A 24,777-nucleotide genomic window follows, 5' to 3' on the forward strand; every position below is an offset into this window, starting at 1 on the left:
AGTCTGTCATGAGAATGTGGTTTTACATGTTTGCTGAATCTGGGTAAGTGCAAACCAGTGAAACGAGAAAGGAAAAACACAAAATAAGCAGAAAACAGTTATGTGAAATAAACAATGTGGTTCTGCAGCGTGGTGCAAAAGTCTCAAGGCACCTGTTCATTTTAATGTTTTGCTAGGAAAATGGGATATAGGTACAGTGATTTATTGGAATATGTGCAAAAATGCTTGGAAATACAATATATAGACAAACAAATAAACAAAAAACAGAGTTTGTGCAGTTCTTACAAACTTGAATGTCAGCAAGTTGCTACGACCACCTTTATTCTTTGACACAGCCAGAATTCGATTGGGGAAAACTTCTTCTAATTTCTATTACTGGTCCTCAGGAATAGTTCTACAGGCATCTTGAAGGACATTCAAAGTTCATTTTTGGATGTTCTTGATCAAGATGATCCCAAACTGTTTTAGTAATATTGAGGTCGGGGTTCTGGGGAAGTGACTCCATGACTGATAGTGTTCCATGTTGTATTTTTCTATCCAGGTATGCTTTTACTGTATTTAAAGTGCGGTAAAGCATAATCAGATGCTTTCCAGATGGTATTAGATAATTGATCAAAATCTGATGGTATTTTTCTGCAGTCATAATTTCATCAATTTTGATAAGATCCCCAACACTATTGGCTGAAATAGAGCCTCACACCCTGAAAATACCTCCGCCGTGCCTTATAGATTGCTGTAAACACTCACTCTACAGCAGTTTGGTCACCTCCGTACAACAGATGAAACTAAAAATCTCAAATTTGCCCCTCATTTTCTGTTAGGTTGTTGTGTAATTTGGCACACCTCAGCCTTTTTTCTCTGTTTGCCTTTATTAAGAAGGGCTTCTTGACTGCCACCTTTCATCCACAGAGACCATTTCGGATGAGGATTTGACAAACAATAGATGGATCAGCTTTCCAAAGTGCTATAAGCTCTTTGGAAAGTTTCTTATATGTGTAAACACTATTAATGTATATATAACTGTGTTATCCCTGGCAGTTTGCTAATAATAAAGTATCTAAAGATAAAGATCTTTGCTAAGTTGTCTGATATGTGTAGACACTACACTGGTTCACCCCTTAAGTTGGTACATTTTTACACTTGAATGATTCTTAGGTCAGTGTTAAATGGGTTGGCAAACAAACAAAAACATTCATCTGAAAATAGCTAAGTACACGGACTGGATGACTGGACTGAAAATGAATAAGCAGCAAATAGCCAAAGGAAAGCTTTGAAAGACCTCCAGAAAGCCTGGAGAAATGTTGCTCAAGACTACCTTAAAACATTTTATCTTAAAAACAACATTTAATCTTTACAAAAAAAAAGTCTGGCTCAGTGGAAGCAAAATATAAAAGAAATGAGAGGTGACTCAAGACTTTTGGACAATACTGTTCGTTTGGCTGGAACTTGTGTTTATGAAGACTGTGGGGGGGCCTTTTGGCTTTGGTTTCATTTTTAGTAAGACTGCTGGTGCTGCGTGTGTAGTGAATCATCTCCTGTTTTTTTTGTTTTGTGTGGTTTTTTTTTTAGGGTGGCAAGGGTCGAATTGGCGTTGTCATCTCATCGTTTGTGCATTTCACTGACGTGTCAGCCAGGTAACCAACACACTTCTCATGTTTTGTTACTATAAATGATGTTTTTTTTCTTTTTGCTCTGAAGTCATGGTTCATCATGCTATGTGCGACCGCTCACTTCTGGTGGTGAAGCAGTATGAACAACAAACCACAACAGTTCCTGAAGACTCGATATGTTGTGTTTTTGTAGACGATAAGCAATGTCAAACCAACCACCAGGGGTTTATTCACCTCCTTTAATTTCGGGTTAAGGTGAATCAGAAAGTGAGTCACTTCTCGCCGATTCAAAGAAAAGCCACATAATTTAAGCAATGAATCACCCCGTATTGAATTGCATGAATCAACTTAGAAACATGTTAGTTACTTAAATGCCTTCTAGCCACAGTGTCAGTTTCAATGTATTTTTTATCATGAAGAAAATGGATTATAATTTTCTGACCAAGCAAGCAAATTCGGAAGTGCCGAAGGTTTAAGTAAGAGCTGTTATTGACACGACCTGCTGATATGGTATTGCATAGATTCTTTCTGCACACAGCAGACAGTGTGGCATGGCCATATATTGGCTCTTAATTCAGACAGTTTGTGCATTTCTTAGCACTTACTTCCCACTGAGGAATACCATTGCAGTAAGGTGAAAGTGATAGACAGGGGGCAAAAGAGAGGTAGAGAAAGAGATAGGAAAACACAATGGGACAGATTTACAAAGGAATAGATTCCGGGGTGGGGGGGAGGAGATGAGCGAGATGGCCGATGACAGTAACAGAGCTTTGGTGAAAGGGCTCCAGAGCCTGTTGGTTTTAGGTCTGTCTGAATAGCCAAGCTGCGCACACACTCTGGCCTCTCTGTGTCCTCCTCTCCCCCTCTGTGTTTACTTAAAGCTGGCATTCCCTTCCTCTCTGTTGGAATCCTCTGTTTCTCTGGTTACTTTCCCTCTTGTCTATGCATGTGTGTGTGTGTGTGTGTGTGTGTGTCTCTGTGTTTGTATGCATTGCCTTAATTGGATGTTACAGTCCACACTATTCAATTATAGAGGAGAGTATAATCTTTCTCTTGAGTCATAATTACCTAAAGCGTTTTACATGTCTCTCTCTTTCTGTCAAAGTGCTGACCAGGCATTGGACCGCTTCGCCATGAGGAAATACTACGATGATAAGGTCTCAGCTCTGATGACACCTTCACAGAAGCGGTAAGACCCAAAATATAAGCACGCCCTTCTGTTTGGTAATAGAGCTCTAGCAGTGTGTTTGGCTCCTCATTGACCCACGTCTCCATCCAAACAATCAGATCCCAGACCCAGCTGATACCATACAATTCATTCAGTCCCCATGCTGTTTGTTTACTTTTTGAGCTGACAGCTAGTCATTGTTTATCGTTTTAATAGGATCCCATGGTAACCTGATATAATCTTAAACCTACATATCTCGCTCGCACTCATGGCTCTTGGGCAAAACTGGTTTATCATTTCTGTCTAGTCTCTGTGCTTATCAGTGATAAACAGTAATGATGACAGTTACTGTTTTCTAGAGATGCTAGACAGCAGATTCTGATTTATTTCAACAGAGTCGTGTTGGCCCTTTTCTTTTTTTCCCACATATTTAGCATAAGCAAAGCTGATGTGCCATTCTCACCTTGCAAAAAAAGCAAATAAGCCTGTTTTTCCAAAATGCTGAAGTGCTGTCAGGTTTGGAAAAAATATCTTAGCGATATCACTTTACCTGTGAAAAATACATCCTTTTTTTTACAGAAAGGTCTGTAATAGAATCAGGGGTATTTACCAGGCAAGGTCAATGTAATGAAAAGATATTATCAAGTTGCATTATGGGTGTTGAATGAGCCAACATTTGGAGACTGACTGTAGTGGCTAAATGACAGGATATCTTGGCTTCAATGAACAATGACATTGTTCTTTTTATATCTCACTTTTCAGTCCCCCTTCGCATTGAATATGTAATACTAAATCACTGAAGCAATACAAAGTCTTGTGTAATGTTGATATCCACCTCCGCTTTCCTCTCAGGTATGTTTGGATCCTCAACAGCCTGCTAAGCGGATCCATGAAGATCAATGCCTCCCCCTTGTTCATGCACTGCGTCATCCTTCACGGGATTCCAGATTTCAACTCCGCAAGAGGTTAAACACATATTGTTTATCACTGTATATAGTTTCAAAGAAAATACCATCACTTCTAGCATGGCACAAAGAAAGGAATTCGGAGACAGCCACATCAGAGTTCGAGGGGTAAACAAAAGTGGAGTCTGATTGGAACCGTGTCTCTCTTTTTCCAACTCTCACAAGCATGCTCAAACAGATAGAGGTTGTTTACATAAACAGAACTGAAGAAATGAACTTCCCAGTTCCAAGTGAAACCATGGGAACACACACATGTGCATTTTCGTGTGTACACGTAAATTGCTGTTTTCTTTAATTTTACTGAAACAACAAAAAGGTTTTCATCACATCGTGGAGCTCAAATCCCTTTCCCACAGCAGCAGCTTATCACACTTCAGCTGTGAGCAAAACAAGCCAGGAAGCGTCTCCTGAATATTTTAGCTAACTGGTTTCTCGAGGTCTTGATAAGAAGGAACCTGTGACTAACATTTTGAAAACACTTTGTCCTTTTTTTATATATAGTATGCTGTCCTTACATCAAGGTCTACCAGGGAATGCAAGCAGTGTATTCATCTGGAGTCTAGTAAGTAGCTTACACATGTGGTACAGTAATTTGAACATTATAGTTTACTTCAAAGTATGTTGGAAGGCTTTAAAGCAGTTTTCTGTTTTAGTTAGTTAAATGTTAATTTGAATTAGTTATTGCTTTCTGTAAATATCTGTAATTGCTTCCACACTCTGGCTCCATGTGACAGACTTCTCTGTTGTTTTTGTTTAAGTCACATTGGTCCAGGCCACAGAGACCGTGTATGCATCATGCTGGAGCCTGCGCAGCTCCTAAAAGGGGACATCATGGTAGGGGAAAAAAAACAAACTGCGTTTTCAGAAGTTGCGAAATCTGTGCTTTTGTATTCATCGTGACATTTGTTTGTTTTGTCTCTCGTAGATTAAATGCTATCATAAAAGTGAGGTGACTTCAGAGCGTGAGGTTATTTTCCGGGTGCAGTTTCACACGGGAGCAGTACAGGGTTACAACCTGATGTTTGAAAAAGAGGACATGGAGACTGCCAACAAAGGTAGACCTAGAAAAAAACTCCCATGAACAGATCTCATCACCCCGCTGATAGTAAACAGCAACTCCTCTACTCTGCACAGCATCTGCGAGGTTCAGCTTGAACTTAATTTAGACATGCTGCTTTTAGACCAATAATTTGGTTTCCCCAAACATGTTACAATTACCGAGAGAGCTGCAAACTAACAGCAACTTTCATCTTACTGGTTCTGGCTCTCATTTATGCACTTCTCTCCTTTGTGCTGTCAATTCAGATCCCAGATTTCCAGATTATGGTAAAGTGGAGCTGGTTTTCTCCGAGGGACCAGAGAAAATCCCAGGTAGACTTCTAACTCTTTATCTTTATTTAAAATTACTACAGGGAGTAGTAGGAAAATTTGAAAACCAGCTACAATGTTCTCTTCTACTTTTACGTGCTGTCCTGTGCTCTGGTCTTCTCCCTCTGCCCCCTGATGAGAAGGGAAATGTAGTGTGAAGTGTGTGCTGACAGAGAGGCAAAGAAGCACAGCATGAGCTGCAACAGAGGCCCCACAAACTATGTGGGGCCTCTGTGCAGGTCTGGTATACAATGAAATGTATATATTTCTATTGTCTGCTCTATTTCTGATTAAGTCTTTTGGTCATCAGCCATATTGTGGTGGCACTTTCTATTACAGCTTGGTAATAATGTGGTTCCTGAGGGGTAATAAGAAGGTAATAATATGGAAATAGCAAGTTATTAACACTTAAATACCAAGTATACCTAGTAATAACTAGGTAATATGTTCTGACAACAGTGGTTATACTTGAGTAATATTAAACTGATATTTACATAATTAGGAAAGAAGTGTGGAAACAAACTGTGCATTGGTTGACAGCACTACTTAGTAATAAAATAGGGCTATAAGTTATATAATAACAATATAATCACCTTCTAGCAATAACATAGTAACATCTGAGCATGTGAATTTTTATATACTGAAATATACTGAATACTAATATTAGTTGATTGTGCTTTGTTTCTCCTCTAAGGTAGCAGTTTAAATAATGTTTTTGCTGCTGTGGCTAATGACGTGGACAATGAGCAGTAGTTTATGTGTAATAACCAGCAATCATGAGTGTAAAATACAAAACTTCACATTTTTAGTAATGTTTCCTGCATTTAAACCTAGGACTCCAAAACTATGTCAGTATTTGCTAGATGTAAATAAATAATAATGACTCAAGCGTGGGTTTATGCTATACAGATTATTTGTTGCTACACTAATAGAATACAGGCCATGGTTCTGACAAGATTTGAGTAAATGCAAGAAAAAAATGAGCACCCTTTAACATCCTGACCATATGATAGCTCAGCTTAGCTGTCTTTTAATAATAAAACAGTTTCTCTGAATATGAATTTGCGTTTTCATTTGTAATAGCATTCAGCTTGTTTGAAGTTACATATGCTACCAAGGTTACCAAGCTGTAATAGAAAGAGCTACCAATAATATTTTTGCTGATGATTTGGGGTCTTAAATAAAAACCTTAATTTTATTTTATCTTAGTTTGTAGTCAGCCCACAAATTAAATAAAATAGTTTCTTTAAAATTTAAAAATAAAAATGTTCAGAAATGACATGGCTTTCCTGCTATCAGATTAATGAGAAGGGTCAGTGCTACTTTCCAGTCACTTTACGATATATATGACACTACAGCCATCTAGCTTAACATAGCATGCAAACTGGACAGTAATGTGTGTGTTTGTTTGTTTTTTGTTTTTTTTTTATTCCAGGTGCTGACAAGTGGAAAAATGGAGGAGATGTTATTGTGGACTACAACACAGCAGATCCTCTAACTCGCTGGGACTCGTACCAGAACATCTGTGATGGCGAAGGTACTGTTGTGATGCCTCAGTGGTCTTTACGTGACTCACGAGACTAGTATTCATCCAACTTTATTTCCTTATCATTTTCCCAGCTTGCAGTGCGTTCTTTCTCTTTTACATTTACATGAACACATGCACCCTTTTTTTTTTCTCTCTCTTGGTTATTAACCCCCATTGACAGGGCCTGTTGTGCATGTTAGTGAGTGGCTACAGCGTGATCGCAATAACATCCACGCCCAGTCACCGCTATATGTTATGGGTGTTTCTATAGGAGTGGGGCTTCAATCCAAGTTATGACACTTTCGAAGCTAAACTTACCTTTTAGACTTCAGGGTGATGGAGATGGCATGGAGTGTGTCTGTGTGAGGGAGAGGGAGGATTGTTGTTGTACGCAGGAAATGCTGGGTTCAAAGGAAGAGCAGTCAGTTCTCAGGAGATTTCTGTTTTGTTGTTTCATGAAATGAAAGGCATGCTTTAACCCACTCACACATACACACTCTCACTACCGCCCACACACATTCACACACGGACACACGCACATATATATATACATTCTCACACACACACAGAGCCACCCTGTCAGGGCGTCCCGTCCTAGCTGTGGTTGTTGCTCTCCACTCGACCACAGAATTCACAACAACCTCCCAGAATAGAGCAACGTGGTAGTGGCATTAAAACACAGATCCACCCTGTTCCAGAATTCATTGAGTGTTTTTATAAGCTAAGTTCAGCATGCCTTTTTTTTGTTGCTTTTTTTTTTTTGCTTTCATTTGAAATACTCCAATAGATTTCTTCATGCTCACTTGTGGGAATGCAATAAAAACACAACCACTCAAATTTAAGAATTCATCAAAGCAAAGCAATGACAACAACAAAGAAGCATTTTTTTCTATTGCCTCGATTCCCGAGCATTCATGTGGGATATTTACAGCCTTATTTTTCTCATGTAAACGCTACATTTGAGAAGCAAGACTAGGAGCTTTGTTGGAATTCTCCATCCACTTACCACCCCGTCTTCTGGCAGGACTAGTTTACCTCCGCGAGGCTGTCACTCGGAGCTTCTTCAGGAGGAGGAAGTCTAGGAAACATTTGCCGCTTTAGTGCTAATGTTTTGAAAAGAAAACCTCATTTACTTCAGTGGCTTTTCTTCAATCGTCAGTGCGTGTTTATCCCCTTGTGTGAATTGATGGCTAACAAATTGTTAATTCAAGAAAGGTTGTTGACTATTTTTTTTAATGTATGTGGCTGGCAGTGTTGATTTTATTTTGTTTTTTAAATTTAAATAGAAAGGGGGATATCCATGGAAATGTCTCCTCTTTGCTGTAAATAATCCAGCATTTTTCATTGGACTTTTTCCCTAATTAAATGCAGTTCTGTCTAATCTGGTCACAGCAATCAATATATAATGTCCTAATTATAACATAGAATACAAATAGTTCAAAAATGTTAGTCCACATTAAATGAAAGCAGATCCTGTAAAAGTTGATTAAATGGTTTTGAAAAGGTTTTGAATGATACTTTGAATCAATGAGGCTTTGATACTTGAAATCCTCTGACAAATTAACGAAAAAAAATGGATAGATGTATTTTTTTTAAATTTCTTTTTAAATCATAGACGGTTACATTTTGTTTTTGTCTTCTTTTGAAGTGATGATTTGGACTTGAGGGTGAAGTGTCAAATTAACTATGGAGCAAGCTGTGTTATTTGCCAAATTACATTCACTTTATTTTAAAAATAAGCTACAAAATGCACAAATCCTATAAAAATGTTTAAAAGGTCAAGTTCAGTGACATATTAGTTGAGTGTCTAGTGTTTCTTTCCTCTGTAAAGTTGAGCATCTTAACATGAGATGGGAGATTGACTCATATTTGGAAGAATCGCATGAACTTTAATTTTCAACACTTGTGCATTGGTTTTATGAAGCGTGGAGAATCTCAATTTAACTAAGTATATTGAATTTTAGGAAAGACTAGCATCAGATATACACCTATAAAATGAAACCTTTGACTTAAGCCACTGAAAGACTGTATCTCTTCTGTTTCTGATTACTGTGTTGACCATCTCAACGCCAAAACTAAGAAAATAAAACTTTCTTCATGGTGAGATACTGCTAGGGTTGAGTATTGTTCAATAATAGTCATTATTTGTTCATCTCTTTGTACAATGGAATTTAAAGTGATTCCCTGTGTGCGGCAGTATACAGATCGTAGGCACATGCAGAGGGCTGGGTGGAAGCAAATGAGGATGCTCATCATCATTATGTGTTTGACTCACATTTTTGGCATTCGTGGGGTGCAGGATGGTAGTAACTGAGAAGGAATGGAAAGGGTTGGGTAATTGCATAGGCATACACAACCAGACCTCCTCCTGTGATACAAAAGCAGCTGGAGGAGCAGTCCTGGTTTCGCTGCTTTCGTGCACTGTAATTGGTAGATTATTCAGAGACTGACCATACCACAACAGCCAAAATGATGAATGCTTGATGTAAATGGTTTGACTGATTTTCTTAGGTTTGCTACCTAAAAACACGTTTGGTGAACCATCTATGGCTTTCTTAATGTCAAGATTGGTAAAACTGTTTTGAAAACAATGCGTGAACCCCGTAATTGGGTTTGAGGCACATCTGTTTCTTGCCTGCATTGTGCATGAGGGCATCGGGCGTGTAATTTCACGACACACAAGAGCAAAAGAAAAACAAACTTGGCTGCCACTTTTCGTGAAATTTGCCCCGAGGTCCCTGCAGACGCTAATGACTGCTTTAATTGAAAAGTGTCTTTTTGAGGAGCGAAAATTTCTTGAAGTACAAGAATGTTGTTTTCATTCTTTGATCTTCTCTGGCCTGCCCTCTCTCTTTTCTTGCATTCCCTGATTTTTTTTCTCCTTCCCCCTCTTCTCTCCCCTATGGGGTAGTCCCCTAATGCAAGGCAAGAGGTTGAGGCGGGCTGGTTTCCTCCAGCCCGCCTCAGCTCCTTAGTCCCGCCTCACTTGTTTACATTCCTCTGCCCTTATTTGGAAAACTCAAGGTCTCCCCTCGCCACCACCCCAGCCCTCCCTCTTCCCTTGTATAGAGTGCAAACACCTTCCTGGCAGTGAAAGAAAGCAGGGCCAACTTATTCGAAGTCTCTGAATTTGCCCCTTACGATTACCTGCGTGTTAAAAGCAATGTCTGCTCCTCTGTGCATTCATCGCCTGTTCAGCTCTTCAAGTTTTATTTCACCGGAGGCTGGGATTGTCTTGTTTGCTTACCTGGCAGGGACAGTGAAGGTAAGAGATTTTATTCTGCAGCCAAATGGGTGGCCATGAAGGAGGAGGCAAGGTGTGGGGTGGGTGGTGATGATGAGAGGGATTGATGAAGAAAGATGGCTAGTATTCAGATTCAAACCCGCTTAAACCTTAGTAGAAGGAATTTCCACTAAGACTTGGGGGAAAAAAAATCCCAGCAGCACATGCCTGAAAGCAGTTTTAAAAAGTGCATTTTGTGTGACGGGAGGGACAAATCATGCAGAGAGAGGGAGGGGGGCTTTTATCATGCATGTCTGGCATTCAAATCCTCTGGTTGTGGATTGACTGAAAAGCAAGTACTTTAAAGCAGTAGGCTAAGGAAGAATTGTAGGAGTCATGTTCCCTGCTCTCTTTTGTTGTAGCGGAGGGAGAGTGACAGTGAGACGGCAGTTCTGCTTACTTGGCAACATTGTTCCCTCACCCTTGGAATTCAACTCCAGACCTCATTTTGCAAGATGTCTAGCATGGCTGAAACCAGATTTTTCTATTGTCGTGCATGCCGTGATTTAGCTCGGCCTTTCAAAATGACTGACCTCTTGAGATTTATCTGTTACTTCTGAGGATTAAGGAGCTTGTTTGGACATATGCTGAGGGTCAAGGGGCAAGAGCGAGGGAGTTGGGTGGCTTCATCACAGCTGGGTGAGGAATGCAGGGGTCAGAGAAGATCCACAGCTGTCCGACTGTTGCAGCAGCAGATAGAAGACTTCACATCTCATATATAATCTATATAATGAAGAACACCTTTTGCCTGTTATACACGCTACTCTACTACTGCTACTACTAAACAAGCACTCTAACAGTTGGCCTATTGGGAATGGATGAGTGGAATATCTTTAGTTGAAGTAAGTTTAGATTACAGAAAAAAATATGTGGTTGAGCCTACATAACATTACACTTTTTTTCCCAACACATCTAATTTAATGGCTTGTCTCAGTTCAGTATTATAAGTCACATCTGTCTCTTCTCGTACTCTGTGTTGTAGTCTCTGTTGTCATGGTCATGTGAGGCGTGAGTGTTTGGCGTCTGTAGCGAGTCTTCTCGTTAACAGAGTCTTCTCTTGTCTGTGGTTTCTTGTCCCGTTTGTGAGTCTCTGCTGTTTGTGCGTCTCTGTGTGTGCCCATACCAGCTGACTGTATGAAGCGCCGCATCTCTTCTGTTTTGCAGCACCACGATCTCAAGGCCTAACACAGGACAGGACGGCAAACAAGAGGAGCCCCACCAGAGGAGACGTCGCGCTGGCCCAAGGGCCGCGCACAACCTCCGCAACCTCTAGCCCTGACCACAGTGACCACGCTCTCTCTGTCAGCAGTGACTCAGGCTTATCTAGCACTTCCCTGTGGGCGGACAAACCCACACCTGTCGCCAGCGCTACCACTACCACCTCCGCCAAAGCTAACCAGGGACCAAGTCAGCAGGAAAAGGTCCAGCTAAAGCGCCTCCTGAGTGGTTTTGGCCTTGAGGATCCGTCACTGGAGGAGATGACTGACGAAGGCTCTAGAGTGGGCGTCCAGCAGGTAGTCCCAGCGCAGGTGCACATCAATGGAGACCCACAAACCCGAGAGAGGGAAACAGACATTCTTGATGATGAAGTCATTACAGGTCACGATCTGCACAGTGTGGACAGCTTAGGAACCTTGTCGTCATCGTGCCACAAGAGCAGCCAGAACTCCCTGCTGTCAGATGGCTTTGGGAGTCCTGGAGGAGAGGAGCAGCAAAGCCAAAGCCAGCACCACATCCACCATGTCGCACCTCATCCTATCGAGGACTATGAGAGATCCTATGCTGAGGCTAGAAGGGGCTGTCTGAGCTACAGGAGCAACTCTATAGCCTCCTCTAATCCCACCAATGCCCCTGTACCCCAGCAGCATGTCTACAGACAGGGAAGCTATTCCACACAGTCCTGGGTTCGGCAGCAGCAAATGGTTGCCGCGCAACACTTTACCTATATGCCAGAGGATGGAAACGATGCAGATCGATTCCACCGGAACAAGCAGGGTGGTAGTCTACCTAAAGCAGGCCTGCCCGCTGAACCACAGGGCCTTACCAGGGACTCCGCAGCAGATCTTATTAGAAACGCAGCACCCCACAAAGAACAAACGTCGATAAACAACAACAATAACAACAAACGGGATGAGGAGTTCAAATCTCTCACGAAGGACATCGACAACTCCATCGACCAGCTCAATCAGCTGATCATGGACCTGGATCCCACGTTTGTGCCGAGCCACGGCAGCTCCATTAAGAGAAAAGGTGGAACACCGGTTAACGGCTCGGTCGGCAAATGTTCAAACGGCATCAACCTCAGATTCAGCGATAATAACTCAGCAGACCTGAAAAGCACACAGCAGACAGGTAAGTCTGGGTGTGGTGGTGGTGGTGATGATGGTGTTGATGTGGTGTTGTCCTGGAAAAAAACGTGTGACTAATCTCAGACAGGAAGTTGTTTGCCTTGATACAGCAAATAAACACAGAAAAAAATATATATAAGCAGCAAGACCTATTTCATCCCAAGTTGTTTTTCTCCAGCACCATCAGCTTTTCTTCCACTTCACTCAAGAGCGAACATAACAAAGCACACCTTCTCTCCCCTTCCCACCTGGCGTGTTTTAGTGGTAGAAATAGCAGGGTTGTTGCCAGGTTTTCAGATGTTTTCAGATATTTTCTGAGGAAAGAGCGCTGTCCTGACTTGTTTTTAGCTGTGTGTTTAGCTATCTGAGGGCGGGATCGGTGTGGTACATGAAGACAGACAGAGCAGCTATCGTCCTTTCTTCTGAACCTTACCATCTCAGTGTTTGTTAATAGAGATTTCATCGTGTGCACACAGATATGTCCACAATCAGTGACTATCGTGCACTGAAAGCTCGTTGTTGTGTATAGATGTTCAAAGCACCACATTTGAAATGTGCACTTCATTCCTTCATTTAACATTAATCATCTTTATTGCGTGCCGGTTGTAGTCAGCATCACGCTTCCATCTTTTCTTTTGAGTTCTTATCCATGATTCTGTGACGCTGAAACATCTGCTTTGATTGTTGTTAGACTTGCTGAGCAAACACGGGTTATGCAACACGATGGCTATAGTATCTACAACGATAAAGTTATTTCCTCTTTCTTCAAGTTGAAACTGATTCCTGGAGTCATGCTGAGGTTCTTGAAAAGCTGCAAAAGAATTCACATTATCTCCTTCCGTACCTCTCTGCTTCTGTCTACATCTGTAAAATTTAATAGAGCCTAACATTTCTGATAAATATATTCAGAAACCAGAAAAAAAACAAACCATACAGCATTTTTTAAATTAAAATGCAACATTTTTAATCATTTAGTGCAATTTTAGTAAAAACTAGTAATGCAGAGGTAATTCAGAAAGCTATCTACGTGGATAAATCACAGCATGTATGCGTGGTTGTAGGAGGGGGGTGCAAAATAGGGAGGCCTGAGGAATTTCCAGAAGAGAAACAAGTCAGCCCGCAGGCGATGTTTCTTTCCGTTTGATTCGACAGGCATACCTGTCTGCACATATCCACTACATGGGTGCACCATTCCAAGTAAAAAAAAAAAATGCCAAAGGCGCTAACTTTTCTAATTTGCAAATAACCTGTGGGAAGCATAAGAGTGTTTGTTTATAAAAGTTCTTCACGATATAGGATGTCTGTTTAAAGTTCATGCTTTGGGCCTTGTTTTTTGCACTTTCGAAGTTGCATCTATGGATCTATGCAGCTAGACGTCTTTTTTGCTTGTGTTCATCATGTTATTGCTTGTAGCTTCCATGCTGTTACTCTTTTAAGCATAACACTAGCTGTTGCGCCTTTTAACTTCGTTAAAAGGTGTAAAAAGAATATTAGGGCTATGGAGAGAAGTTATAGTGTTAACTAAAAATGATCATCTGAAATTCATTATTAGCCTGGTCAAGTGACAAGCAACATGAGAAGGCATTCATAAACATAATTCCAACATGGCACAAACTGCCTTATCGGTTATTGTCTAGGTATCCCTCCACAATACTGTAGATAATGTATTATACTTCCCATCCCATCCCATCCTTACTCTTGAAGTCATGATAGGTTGCAGAAATAATGGTCGACATGGTACATTTTTCCACGAACACGATCGAGCTGTTTTTTGTTTGGTCATGAGCAGAGAGTGCTTGCTAGCGCTGTCCTTAGACGGCGATAGAAACTATTGAGGAAAAAACGCCGCGTATATATTGTTTATCATGACTCTGGTTTCACGTGGCCTATCAACACAATTTAAAAACTGGTATATATCACATTGTTGCTTTGTCATCTTAAAGTGATCGTGTGATTGGCTTACCACGACTAATATATTCTTCCTCAGTCAAACAGCAGCACTCATGCGATTCTTTTGCCCCCTTAGCTCCAGGTGTTGTGCCAAAAAGTGATCATCTGCCAGAAAGTGATTGCCGTCCACGGGAGCGCGCGCAGCTGCTGAAAGCTGTAGCGCCCAGATTACTTACGTAGTCAGCTACTTCCATGCAACTGATGGTGCGGTCACCTGAACACAGCTTTGACCGTCTGTTTGTTGAAAAATAGTAACGCGACCGCATTTTCTTGTTCGTAACGGTAACGGCGCTGTAACGATAGGAATAGTAATTAGTTAGATTACTCATTACTGAAAAAAGTAACGCCGTTATTCCCATCACTGTTAAAGTGGTTTAACAAGCAAAAAAAAATCATCTGAAAATGATCAGCTACAAGGACTAGAACATAAGGGGGGGGAAAGCAGCCAATGTCCAAAGGAAAACTTTAAAAGACCTTCAGAAAGCCTGGAGAACTATTCAGACCATATTACAAATTTGGCCGCCTAGAACGAAAAATATAAAGAAATAAGGGGTGGCTCAAGAGTTTTGCAAAGTACTCTACATAGACCTGCAGTAAGAAGAAATAATGTCATCTATGAATACAGCTCTGTCTGTGTCATCTGTAGATCAGACAAAGTGATTAATGAGGCCAGGCATCAGCATTCTTCAGGCCTGAGAGGTCAGAACTCACTGGGAGGGCTCAAATTAACACCCTGGTGCTGAGTGGCCACACTCTTCAGAGCAGTCACAACACTGAACACCCTTCACCCCGAATACACACTGAACACCATCTAGCTAGACCTCCGGCATTCCTCAGCTGTCCACTCAAAACATTACACAAGTGGCAAACCTTTTCACTTTTGTGCATGCCCAAATTCAGGTGTAACACATTCCCAAACTAATTGTGTTATCATAATATATAGTTATTCCTGTGCTATACTGTGTCTGATTTAAGGAGTCTAAGTAAGATGTAATTAAAAACTAACAACATGACAGAGGTGAAGACTGGAGGTTCCATTAAACTGCTTTGATATTGAAGAAATTTGCCATTTGATTCATTGTAATCGGAAAAAAAAAGTGTTAGAAATACTGTGATTACTCTGTGTAACCATACTGCTTCAAAAAGTTTTTTAGGAATTCAGTTTAGACAAACCCTGTCTGAACTGTACGTACTTTCCTCAAAGGTACCAAAGGTCAAAGTACCACTGTTTCTCATTGGTGTCTTTAAGGCACTTCACTTCCTTGAAAGCAGTGATGCATGTAAATCTGTTAACATTTAATGACCTTCTTGCTGCTGTCTACCTGTGTGTATGCAGCTGTCCAATCCAGTGAAGGACGAGTGGGCATAACACGTACTCTGAGTTGCCAAGGAAGGGACGTCATAGATCATTCAGGCTTCTGTAACTCAAGATGGGCTGAAACAGAGGAGTACAGAGGCCAGCGGAGATGTCCCCCCTGTGTGCCACAGTCCCAGGTAGATACAGCACATGTGTGCAGTATATTTAAAAGACCTCTTTCCCTCTTAACTTTCAGTTCCGGTTATACATACGTGTGTAATGTTTGTTTCAGCATTCCATATTGTGTCGAAGTGACAGTGCGGATTACAGATCCAACGGCCCAGATGTAGATAATAGTGACATACCTCCACCCACTCCTGCATTCCCCATCTCTCCACCAACACCTTATGGTGAGTACACTGGAGTTCAGTTTTCATACATGCACTAAAGGCCTTAGGGAGATGTTTGCAATAATCTAGATGCCTACCACCATAGACGAATTGGAATAAGGATCAACCAGCCCTCTGATACAAATGCAGTTTGGCACCCATGTGATTTCCACCTGTGTCTGCTTGTGCAGTGTGAGAATAACATAATATTCAAGTTATGGTCTGTTCCCTGCCTGCTGGATGCTTTACTCAGATGCACCCCTCACCCAATCCATTACTTCCAGGATTGAGAATGTGACTGATTTGTGTCGTGTGCTCCATGTGAATACAGGCAGCGGTGGGCGATGATCCTACCAGCGTGGGGAAACAGCTTATTTGTCTCTGTAACTGTCACCGGATTTCTCAGCGCAGTTGATAATGTGTGTTGTCCCATGCTCATGTGCTTTGGGTTTTCAGTGAAAAACTTCTCAGAAGTGACTCACAACAGGAATACTCCATCTCCCAGCATGCAATCTTTTGGAGGCTACAGAACCGACCACGGTGGGTTCTTCAAAGTTCTTCAAACTGAGCTTGTTTTTGGTTTTTTTGTCCATTTTCTGAGAAATTAAAATGAAATGACAGAAAAACAACACAACCATGCAAACAATAATAATATATATGTATGTTTTTTAGCATGTTTTCATTACAAAAGAGACAGGACAGGCATTTTGGATTTTTTCTGCATTATATTATAATAATGTTTGCATTGTTTTCTGTGCAACATCAGCCGTTTTGAGACAGATGGTAAACATTGTCTCGAAAGCAGGGAGATTCCTAACCATTGTCTGCCCTTCATGGTTGGTTTTTAAAGAATGTCTGCATGGTCACGACCTGCACAGAAACCCCCTTTTTTGGGACATAACTGTGTTGTTTTTTATATTAAAATCTTTTTTTTTTCTTTGGTCTTTATCCAGTGCAGAAAAAAAATCCAGACTGTGAGATTGTTTTTAGAGACGGATGGATGGAGTTTAAGAAAGAGTGCATTTATAGCACTTTGTTCCTACAGGCCTGGTGGACTTTCCAGAATTCTTAAATGTTACCTTTTTTATATTTACTCTTTGTCATAGAGCTCTCTCAAAACTATGAAACTGATTTAAACGTCAATCTAAAGTCTGGTGTTTGATCCAATACAGAGATAAAATAGATCAAACCCGTTTGTTTCCATAGAGATATACAGTATGTCTAAAGGTTGTAGGTCCTGGGAGCAGATCTGTGTCCCTGCTGTGCCTCTTACTACCTCAGATATTCAGGCAAGAATCGCTGCATTCAGCCCTGCCACATCTCCATGGTTACTGTGGATCAGGAAGCATGGCACAAGAAAAACAACTTCTCCTCCCCATGAAAGTGTCTCTGTGTACACAAGCGGAAATGGGGACAAGAAGAAACCAGTTACTCTTTCAGCTTTGCACCTCTTGTTTCCATAAACCCAGAGAAAACCTGCCTGCAAAGACACAGTTTGAGTTTTTGGGGATGTCAGTGTGCCCAGACTGACTGAAATAAAGCTTTAGGTAATTGTTGGTGTAGGCGTTTAATTTGTAGCTACCGTTAAGTCTTATTTGCTGAACACCTGGGTGGGTATAAGGCCATACGAACAGTTGTGGTTACATTTCAACTACAATTGTAAGTATTTGTTACTTGAATGAACACCAACCTTTTTCCCTGTGATTTATTTCACGTGTTGCAGAAATTTTCTTTTAGACTTTTCAGAGCTGCTTTTTTTTTTTTTTTTTTTTTTTTTTGCAGCTTTTCTCTCCATACTTATCCCTGCTTATGTTTATGTTCTTTTAAAATTATAAAATGCATACCGTGACTCGGACTCTGTGCAGAAATGTGCTTTCTAACATTCTGTATTTCGTCTTACACAGAACCCAGGGAATATTCAGAGATCAACCATTTCGGAGTGGAGAGTTTGCCAGACCCCTCCATGAACTGCCACAGGACACAAAGTTCCTCATACTCTGCCTCTATTGTTGGGAGCCTTCAGCAGACAGACAGGTAGAGCTCTGACTTACACAAAAACTCCAAGCACCCATTTTTTTTTTTTTTTTTTAGATCCTGTGTTAACACCAGCAGTAATAAAATGCTCCCTTAATCTGTTTTTTCCCCCAGTTCAAACAAGAACCAGCACTGGCCAGAGCATCCTGTCCTGAGCCACCACTCCTCTTTGAGTAGCTACCCCTCTGCAAGACAACCTCTGCTGCACTCCGTGTCACTGGACTATGGCCACCACTCTCCTCCCCTTAACCACCCCCACATCCACCCTGCCCCGAATGCTCACAGCTCTCCTCGAAGCAACCAGCGAAGCCGTATGGCTAACTATGCTCTCAACCGTAGTCCTGCTCAAAGCTTTGAGGAACGGGATGACTCATGTCTCGGCTTTGGCGCAGACTGTCCAAACCTGGACAGGGATCTTTTACCCTCAATGGATGGGCAGAATCAGTTAGCACAAATGCAGCCTCCACTTCTGCCTGAAAAGAAGAGGACGTCAGATGGGGAGCATTCGCTGGGAACAGCCTCTCCAGCCCTCAGTGGATTCTCAAGTCCCCACAGTGGTAGCTCCCTGAGTATTCCTTTCCCTAACATCTTGCCTGACTTGTCAACTCAGACGCCAGGCACAGCCTCACCTCTGCCAGGTAAGCTATGGTCTGCTAAAGAAACTGAAAGCCTCGTGGGTGTCATACAGCTTGTTGAGTGATTTTTGTTGTTTTCTTTGTCTGTGTATTTTCCAGATGTGCTAGCCAACAAGCAGGTTACTGTAAAATTTGTGCAGGATACATCAAAATTCTGGTACAAGCCAGACATCTCAAGGGATCAAGGTAGGTGCCAAATGTAAACACTTTTTTTTGTTAAGAAAATTCTCGAGCTACTTCAATCATTGTTTCTCTCTCTTCAGCTATTTCAGTCTTGAAAGACAAGGAGCCAGGCTGCTTTATTGTGCGGGACAGCCACTCCTTCAGGGGGGCCTACGGTCTGGCTATGAAGGTGGCTACACCCCCTCCCTCAGTTCTTCAGCAGAACAAAAAAGGTATGGTACATGTGGGTGATTAAAAGACAGCATGAGCTGACAGACATATTTGCTGGCTTTTTATGTCTGTGTGTTAAATATTGAGTTAAAATCTGTGTAAATAACTTTGCGTAAGACACTGGAAGTGGGTGGAAGCGATTCTAATACAGAAATCCCAACAAGCAAAGCAATCCAACACTTAATTTTATTAAATTCAGTTCTGTTCAGTTCAGTTTTATTTATATAGCGCCAAATAACAACAACAGTCACTTTAAGGTAAACACTTGGCAACAGTGGAAAGGAAAAACTCCCTTTAAACAAGGAGAAACCTCTGGCAGAAACAGGCTCAGGGAGGGGCGGCCATCTGCTGCGACCAGTTGACCGGTCCTTCTGCTTTGAATAATCGTGCAAAGGTAACCTAAAGCTCCCTTGGAATGTGCAATATACTTTAAGTGGATCAATCGGGTCAGTTTGTATTTGTATTGTACATAACACATACATAACATACATAAATATCTCAGGGAAATAAACATACATCACAGTATTACAGAATTTCATTGATAGTTAAGATATCAGAGATTGGCCCAGTGGTCTGGACAATCCTGGGAATGGTGCATAGCATAAGCACAGACAAAGCCATCTTCAGTTACAGCCCATGGTGCGCACCATCACAGTGGAACCTAAGAGTCCCTCTCTCCCTCTGCTTGTGAGTGAACTCCTGTCTTTCTGTTTCTCTCTCCTGGGCATCATCATCACGATGCCAAAGGGACCCCTATTGCCTGATACTCTTAGATGTACAGCTAATGTTTCACTCATTAACAAAAGATGTGCTGGGTCTGTAAGCCTGCTATAATCCCAGTGTCTTCTTGTGCAAGTGCACTTTCCCACATACTGTAACTCTCTTTCTGAGAAGTCTGTCAGTCCCACAACTGAAGTCAAAACAAGATTTTTGTTTGGTCATCAACTTCCTGGTTTGTTGGTTTAGCATATTTAGAAAATAGGCTAAAGTTTTTTTTTTTCTTTGTTTGTTTCTTTGTTTTTTTGGTAACAAACACGCAGTCTCTAGAGGACTCTGGTCAAACATTCTCTGGATTGTTTCCACATGTAAGGAAGTACTGACCGAGTTACAATACAGACCCAATTTTCTTATTTGGAAAAGGAAAGGAAAGAACACTAAACCGCACACAGTGTGTCAGGAAAAAGTCTGCTTATTCTGAGGGGCACAAAGGATGCCCTTATGCCCTGTCTGCAGTCCTTTCATGTGCCCCTCTCCCTGATTCACACCTACCCTTTTGTTTGATTTCACCCTTCTTCAATCCAACAGCACCTGTGGTGACATCATGACACAAACCATCTCCAGACTTTGAGCTTTGGGTATTGTGACGGCTTATAAGTGTGAAACCCAACCCACTTTGTGGAGCAGGCTTTTCTCCAAGCTTTTGTATCAAGACATTCCTCACATACGCTCATCCAGCCCCTTCAGAAGAGCTTCTGTTGATGAATAGCGAAGTACAATCCCTCCTAAAAAGCCGCAACACTGCCTTCAAGTCAGGGGACAGGGCTGCGTATAGGGCGGCCAGGGCAGACCTGAGTAGAGGCATCAGGAAAGCTAAAACGGACTATAGGAGAAGGATTGAAGATCACTTTGCTGACAACGACCCCAGAAAAATGTGGCAGGGGATCAATCACATTACCAACTACAGAAGCAATAACCAGGCGACATCTAGGACTGATGCCTCGCTGGCTGAGGATCTAAACCGTTTCTTCGCCCGCTTTGAGACGACCAGGCCCCCAGCTGCCACACCACTTCCACCCGCCCCCAGCACTGGCACACTAACACTCAGGGAGCATCAAGTGAGGTGTGTTCTAAGGTCAGTGAATCCCAGGAAGGCGGCAGGTCCTGATGGAATACATGGAAAGGTTCTCAGAGCATGTGCTGACGAACTGACCGGAGTCTTCACTAAAATCTTCAACCTTTCCTTGTCATCAAACACCGTCCCGCCCTGCCTCAAAACCTCCACCATCATCCCCATCGCCAAGAAGACAGCTGTGGCCAGCCCAAATGACTACAGGCCTGTTGCACTTACGCCTGTAGTGATGAAGTGCTTTGAGAGACTGGTCTGTCAGCACATCAGGGCCGGTCTGCCTCCCACTCTGGACCCCCACCAATTTGCCTACAGGACAAATCGATCCACCGAGGACGCTATCACCATAGCGCTCCACACTGCGCTGAGTCACCTGGAGCACCGAGGAAGCTATGTGAGAATGCTCTTCCTGGACTTTAGCTCAGCATTCAATCATATCATCCCGGAGATCCTGGTCCAGAAACTGTCTCACCTGGGACTCTCCACCCCCATCTGCCTCTGGATCAAGGACTTCCTGACAAATAGACCACAGTCTGTCAGACTCGGCCCCCACCTGTCCAGCACCATCACACTCAGCACCGGGTCTCCACAAGGATGTGTTTTGAGTCCCCTCCTGTTTACGCTCTACACATCCGACTGCTCCCCGACCCATCTCTCAAACACCATCATAAAGTTCGCGGATGACACCACAGTGGTTGGACTCATCTCAAGGGGGGATGAGTCGGACTACAGAGATGAGGTCAACAGACTGACTGAGTGGTGTTCAGTTAACAACCTCCAACTGAACACCACGAAAACTAAAGAACTTATCTTGGACTTCAGGAAGGGCAGAGCAGACCCGGCCCCACTCTACATCCACGGGAACTGTGTGGAGAGGGTACACTCCATGAGGTTTCTGGGCGTGCACATCTCTGATGACCTCTCCTGGACTGCAAATACCACGGCGGTGGTTAAAAAGGCCCAGCAGCGTCTCCACTTTCTGAGAGTGCTCAGGAGGAACAACCTGGAGGAGAGGCTGCTGGTGACATTTTACAGAGCCACCATAGAGAGCATCCTAACGTACGGCATAACATCATGGTATGCAGGGTGCTCAGCTGCGGACAGGAAAGTACTGCAGAGGGTCATCAACACAGCCCAGAAGATCACTGGCTGCTCTCTGCCCAGCCTGGAGGTCACTGCAAACTCTCGGTACCTCAGCAGAGCTGGCAATATCATCAAGGACTTCTCTCACCCCAGCAATCAACTGTTTGAACTATTACCGTCAGGCCGACGGTACAGGTCACATAAAACCAGGACAAACAGATTCAGGGATAGCTTCTTTCCCAGAGCTATCACCGTAGTAAATAAGCACAAAAACAATTGAACCTATTCCATACCGTCACTGTCATTATATTATGCTGCTACTCATACTGTCATTATATTAATGCTGCTATCCTATATATATTGTACATACTATTGTTTGAGTAATACGATTGTTTTTTTTGTTTTTTTGGGATTTTTTTTGTACTTTTTATATTTTACATTTGTATTTATTATTGAAACTTGCACCAAGGGAGTGGCACTCCAATTTCGTTGTACTCTGTACAATGACAATAAAGGCTATTCTATTCTATTCTATTCTATTCTATTCTATTCTGTTGAATCATAATCCACCTAATCTCTCTAGAGAATGAATGTAGCAATTTAATGTGTTTGACGCAACACTTAAAGGCTGGGAAATTATGTGTGGTACTGAGATAACTGCTATGAGATGTTATGCAAGTCAGAGTAAGTGTAGAGCAGAGGTTAATTTGTTGGTTTGCATGCCACATAGAGCCCAATTTTATGTGAAGTGGGTCGGAAAAACCTTTTACTATAACTCATATCTCTATGTTCTTTTTTTCTTTTTGTGTAAAGACGTTTCTGGAAAATGTTTGCATTTCTTGAACTGTCCCTTTACAAAAATGATGATGAACAGCCCAAGTTTAAATTTTAAAAAGCGCAGTTTTAACAATATGTTTCATTAACTATGAGTTACTAATGAAAGATCACAACAGATTTCCATCATCTTTGACTATTTTGGAACTAGTAATTTACTTCTCTGTAATGCAAACAACGAGGAATAGCAGTGCAGACGAGTATTTTTTATTCAGAAAGAAAGAAAAAGTGATAATTAATGATTTCCCTGCAGTTTTCAAACTTGCCATAGGCCAGACAGGATTCTTGGGCAGGCTCCAGGGGCGGCAAGTTTTACACCCCCAATTCTAGATTTTCAAATACAAGAAAGTTTGCTGAAAAGAAAGTATACTATTCTAGCTAGTTACGTATTTCTTCTTTCTTTTTCTAACAGGAGGAGATTTGTCCAATGAATTAGTGCGCCACTTTCTGATTGAGTGCACACAGAAAGGAGTGCGGCTGAAGGGTTGCCCCAATGAGCCATATTTTGGTAAGACTTTTACATGGTTAGCAAACATCAGTGACACCATCTGGATTTTTGGCTGCACTACAGAAATTGCATTGTACCACCACCAGTAGAGGGCAGGAGAATTTCATGAACGCCAAATAATGATAGCTCATAGACTGTGATAGACTGGAATTTACCCATACAGTGTTTCATGGTTTGTGTCTGATTTCTGTGACATTTTTTGTGCCCCGCTTTCTTCAAATATAGCAACTATTGAATATATATAATCAAATTAAGTGTTCCACTGATGAGAATTTTATTTTATCGTGGTGATAGAAGTTTTTCTCTGTTGGGTTTTTTCTCCTTCTTTTTCTTTTTTTCATGAAATCTTGCATTTTTTTTTTAAATAAACATGTCATCAACCAAAACAGATTTATAACTAGAATTCTAATTTAATATGGTATTGTTTTACAGGAAGCTTAACCGCATTGGTCTACCAACATTCAATCACTCCTCTGGCCCTGCCCTGTAAACTTATCATACCTGACAAAGGTAGTATTCAAGTTGTGGCTACCAACATCTGCCTCTCTATGTTTAACTGTCTGCCAGCTTAGTGTTTTCATCTGCTGATGTAACTGTTGAGGGTTTTTTTGCTGGATAATCTCATTGTTTTCTTGTTCGCAGATCCTCTTGAAGATGTCATTGAGAACACCTCACAATCAGTAACAAATTCTGCCGCTGAGCTGCTAAAACAGGGAGCAGGTAACCAGGTTTCTTATATCAGTTTCTATGAAAAGACACTGTCACAAACAGGTGGCATGACTTAATACGAACGCTGACGCAATCTCTGTGTGCTGTTCTGTTGTAGAAATGAGCCATTTTCCTTGTCCTGTTATTATGCTGTGTGTCACCGAATGCACTCGCTTTGCCGTTATTTGCGCTTTGCAAATCCAAGTGTAATTTTGAACTTGTCTGCTGCTGCAGCCTGTAATGTTTGGTTCCTGGGCTCTGTGGAAATGGAGTCACTAACGGGTGTCCAGGCAGTGCAGAAGGCCACCACTATGGTCCTGAACTCTAACGCTCCACCAACCTCCACTGTGGTCCACTTCAAAGTTTCTTCTCAGGGAATCACCCTCACTGACAACCAGAGAAAGTGAGTAAACACAGTTTTTGCACTCTTCATATATGCATAGCTTAGCAATTTCTCACCATAAATTTGCTTCTTTTAGGCTCTTTTTCAGGAGGCATTACAATGTCAATACAGTAATATACTGTGCTCTGGACCCTCAAGATAGAAAGTAAGTATTGTTGATTTAATGTCAAAACACATGCCCACTTGCTATTTGTGTTTCACTAGTTAGAGAAGTATGTCAGTTGCATGTGGTGAATGGGTGATGGGTATTTATTTAATATGGTTTTCATTTTTTGACCACATGATACCCTTTTACACTACAAGTCGCACTGACTGGCCTTTATTCTCTAAAGTATCTTGGAAAATCCAAAATATGGCAAAAGATTAATTTAAATAACTTCATGCAAATCTAATTGACATTTTTGAATGTAAGTATTGAGGTGGATTC

At 41.7% G+C, this 24,777-nt stretch overlaps 1 protein-coding gene across 3 annotated transcripts in view; it reads left to right on the top strand.

Annotated features, from left to right (window-relative positions):
* Positions 1-24,777, top strand: part of LOC146367672 (tensin-3-like) — a 32,758-nt gene that overhangs the window by 6,781 nt on the left and 1,200 nt on the right. For 2 of the 3 annotated variants that reach the window (XM_084911444.1, XM_084911445.1), the window contains 21 exons: positions 1,570-1,634; positions 2,716-2,799; positions 3,631-3,743; positions 4,245-4,305; positions 4,502-4,577; positions 4,669-4,798; positions 5,049-5,114; positions 6,547-6,648; positions 11,087-12,274; positions 15,557-15,714; positions 15,810-15,927; positions 16,363-16,446; positions 17,811-17,940; positions 18,055-18,578; positions 18,675-18,761; positions 18,839-18,970; positions 23,144-23,239; positions 23,672-23,749; positions 23,882-23,959; positions 24,182-24,350; positions 24,427-24,495. In XM_084911444.1, coding sequence (XP_084767570.1) covers positions 1,570-1,634; positions 2,716-2,799; positions 3,631-3,743; positions 4,245-4,305; positions 4,502-4,577; positions 4,669-4,798; positions 5,049-5,114; positions 6,547-6,648; positions 11,087-12,274; positions 15,557-15,714; positions 15,810-15,927; positions 16,363-16,446; positions 17,811-17,940; positions 18,055-18,578; positions 18,675-18,761; positions 18,839-18,970; positions 23,144-23,239; positions 23,672-23,749; positions 23,882-23,959; positions 24,182-24,350; positions 24,427-24,495 — 3,608 coding nt within the window. The remainder of the gene's footprint in view (positions 1-1,569; positions 1,635-2,715; positions 2,800-3,630; positions 3,744-4,244; positions 4,306-4,501; positions 4,578-4,668; positions 4,799-5,048; positions 5,115-6,546; positions 6,649-11,086; positions 12,275-15,556; positions 15,715-15,809; positions 15,928-16,362; positions 16,447-17,810; positions 17,941-18,054; positions 18,579-18,674; positions 18,762-18,838; positions 18,971-23,143; positions 23,240-23,671; positions 23,750-23,881; positions 23,960-24,181; positions 24,351-24,426; positions 24,496-24,777) is intronic. The other variant, XM_084911446.1, reaches the window with a different exon arrangement.

The sequence above is a fragment of the Perissodus microlepis genome, chromosome 18 (genome assembly GCF_051167445.1).
Source record: "Perissodus microlepis isolate ML-2025 ecotype Zambia chromosome 18, ASM5116744v1, whole genome shotgun sequence".
Classification (NCBI taxonomy): domain Eukaryota; kingdom Metazoa; phylum Chordata; class Actinopteri; order Cichliformes; family Cichlidae; genus Perissodus; species Perissodus microlepis.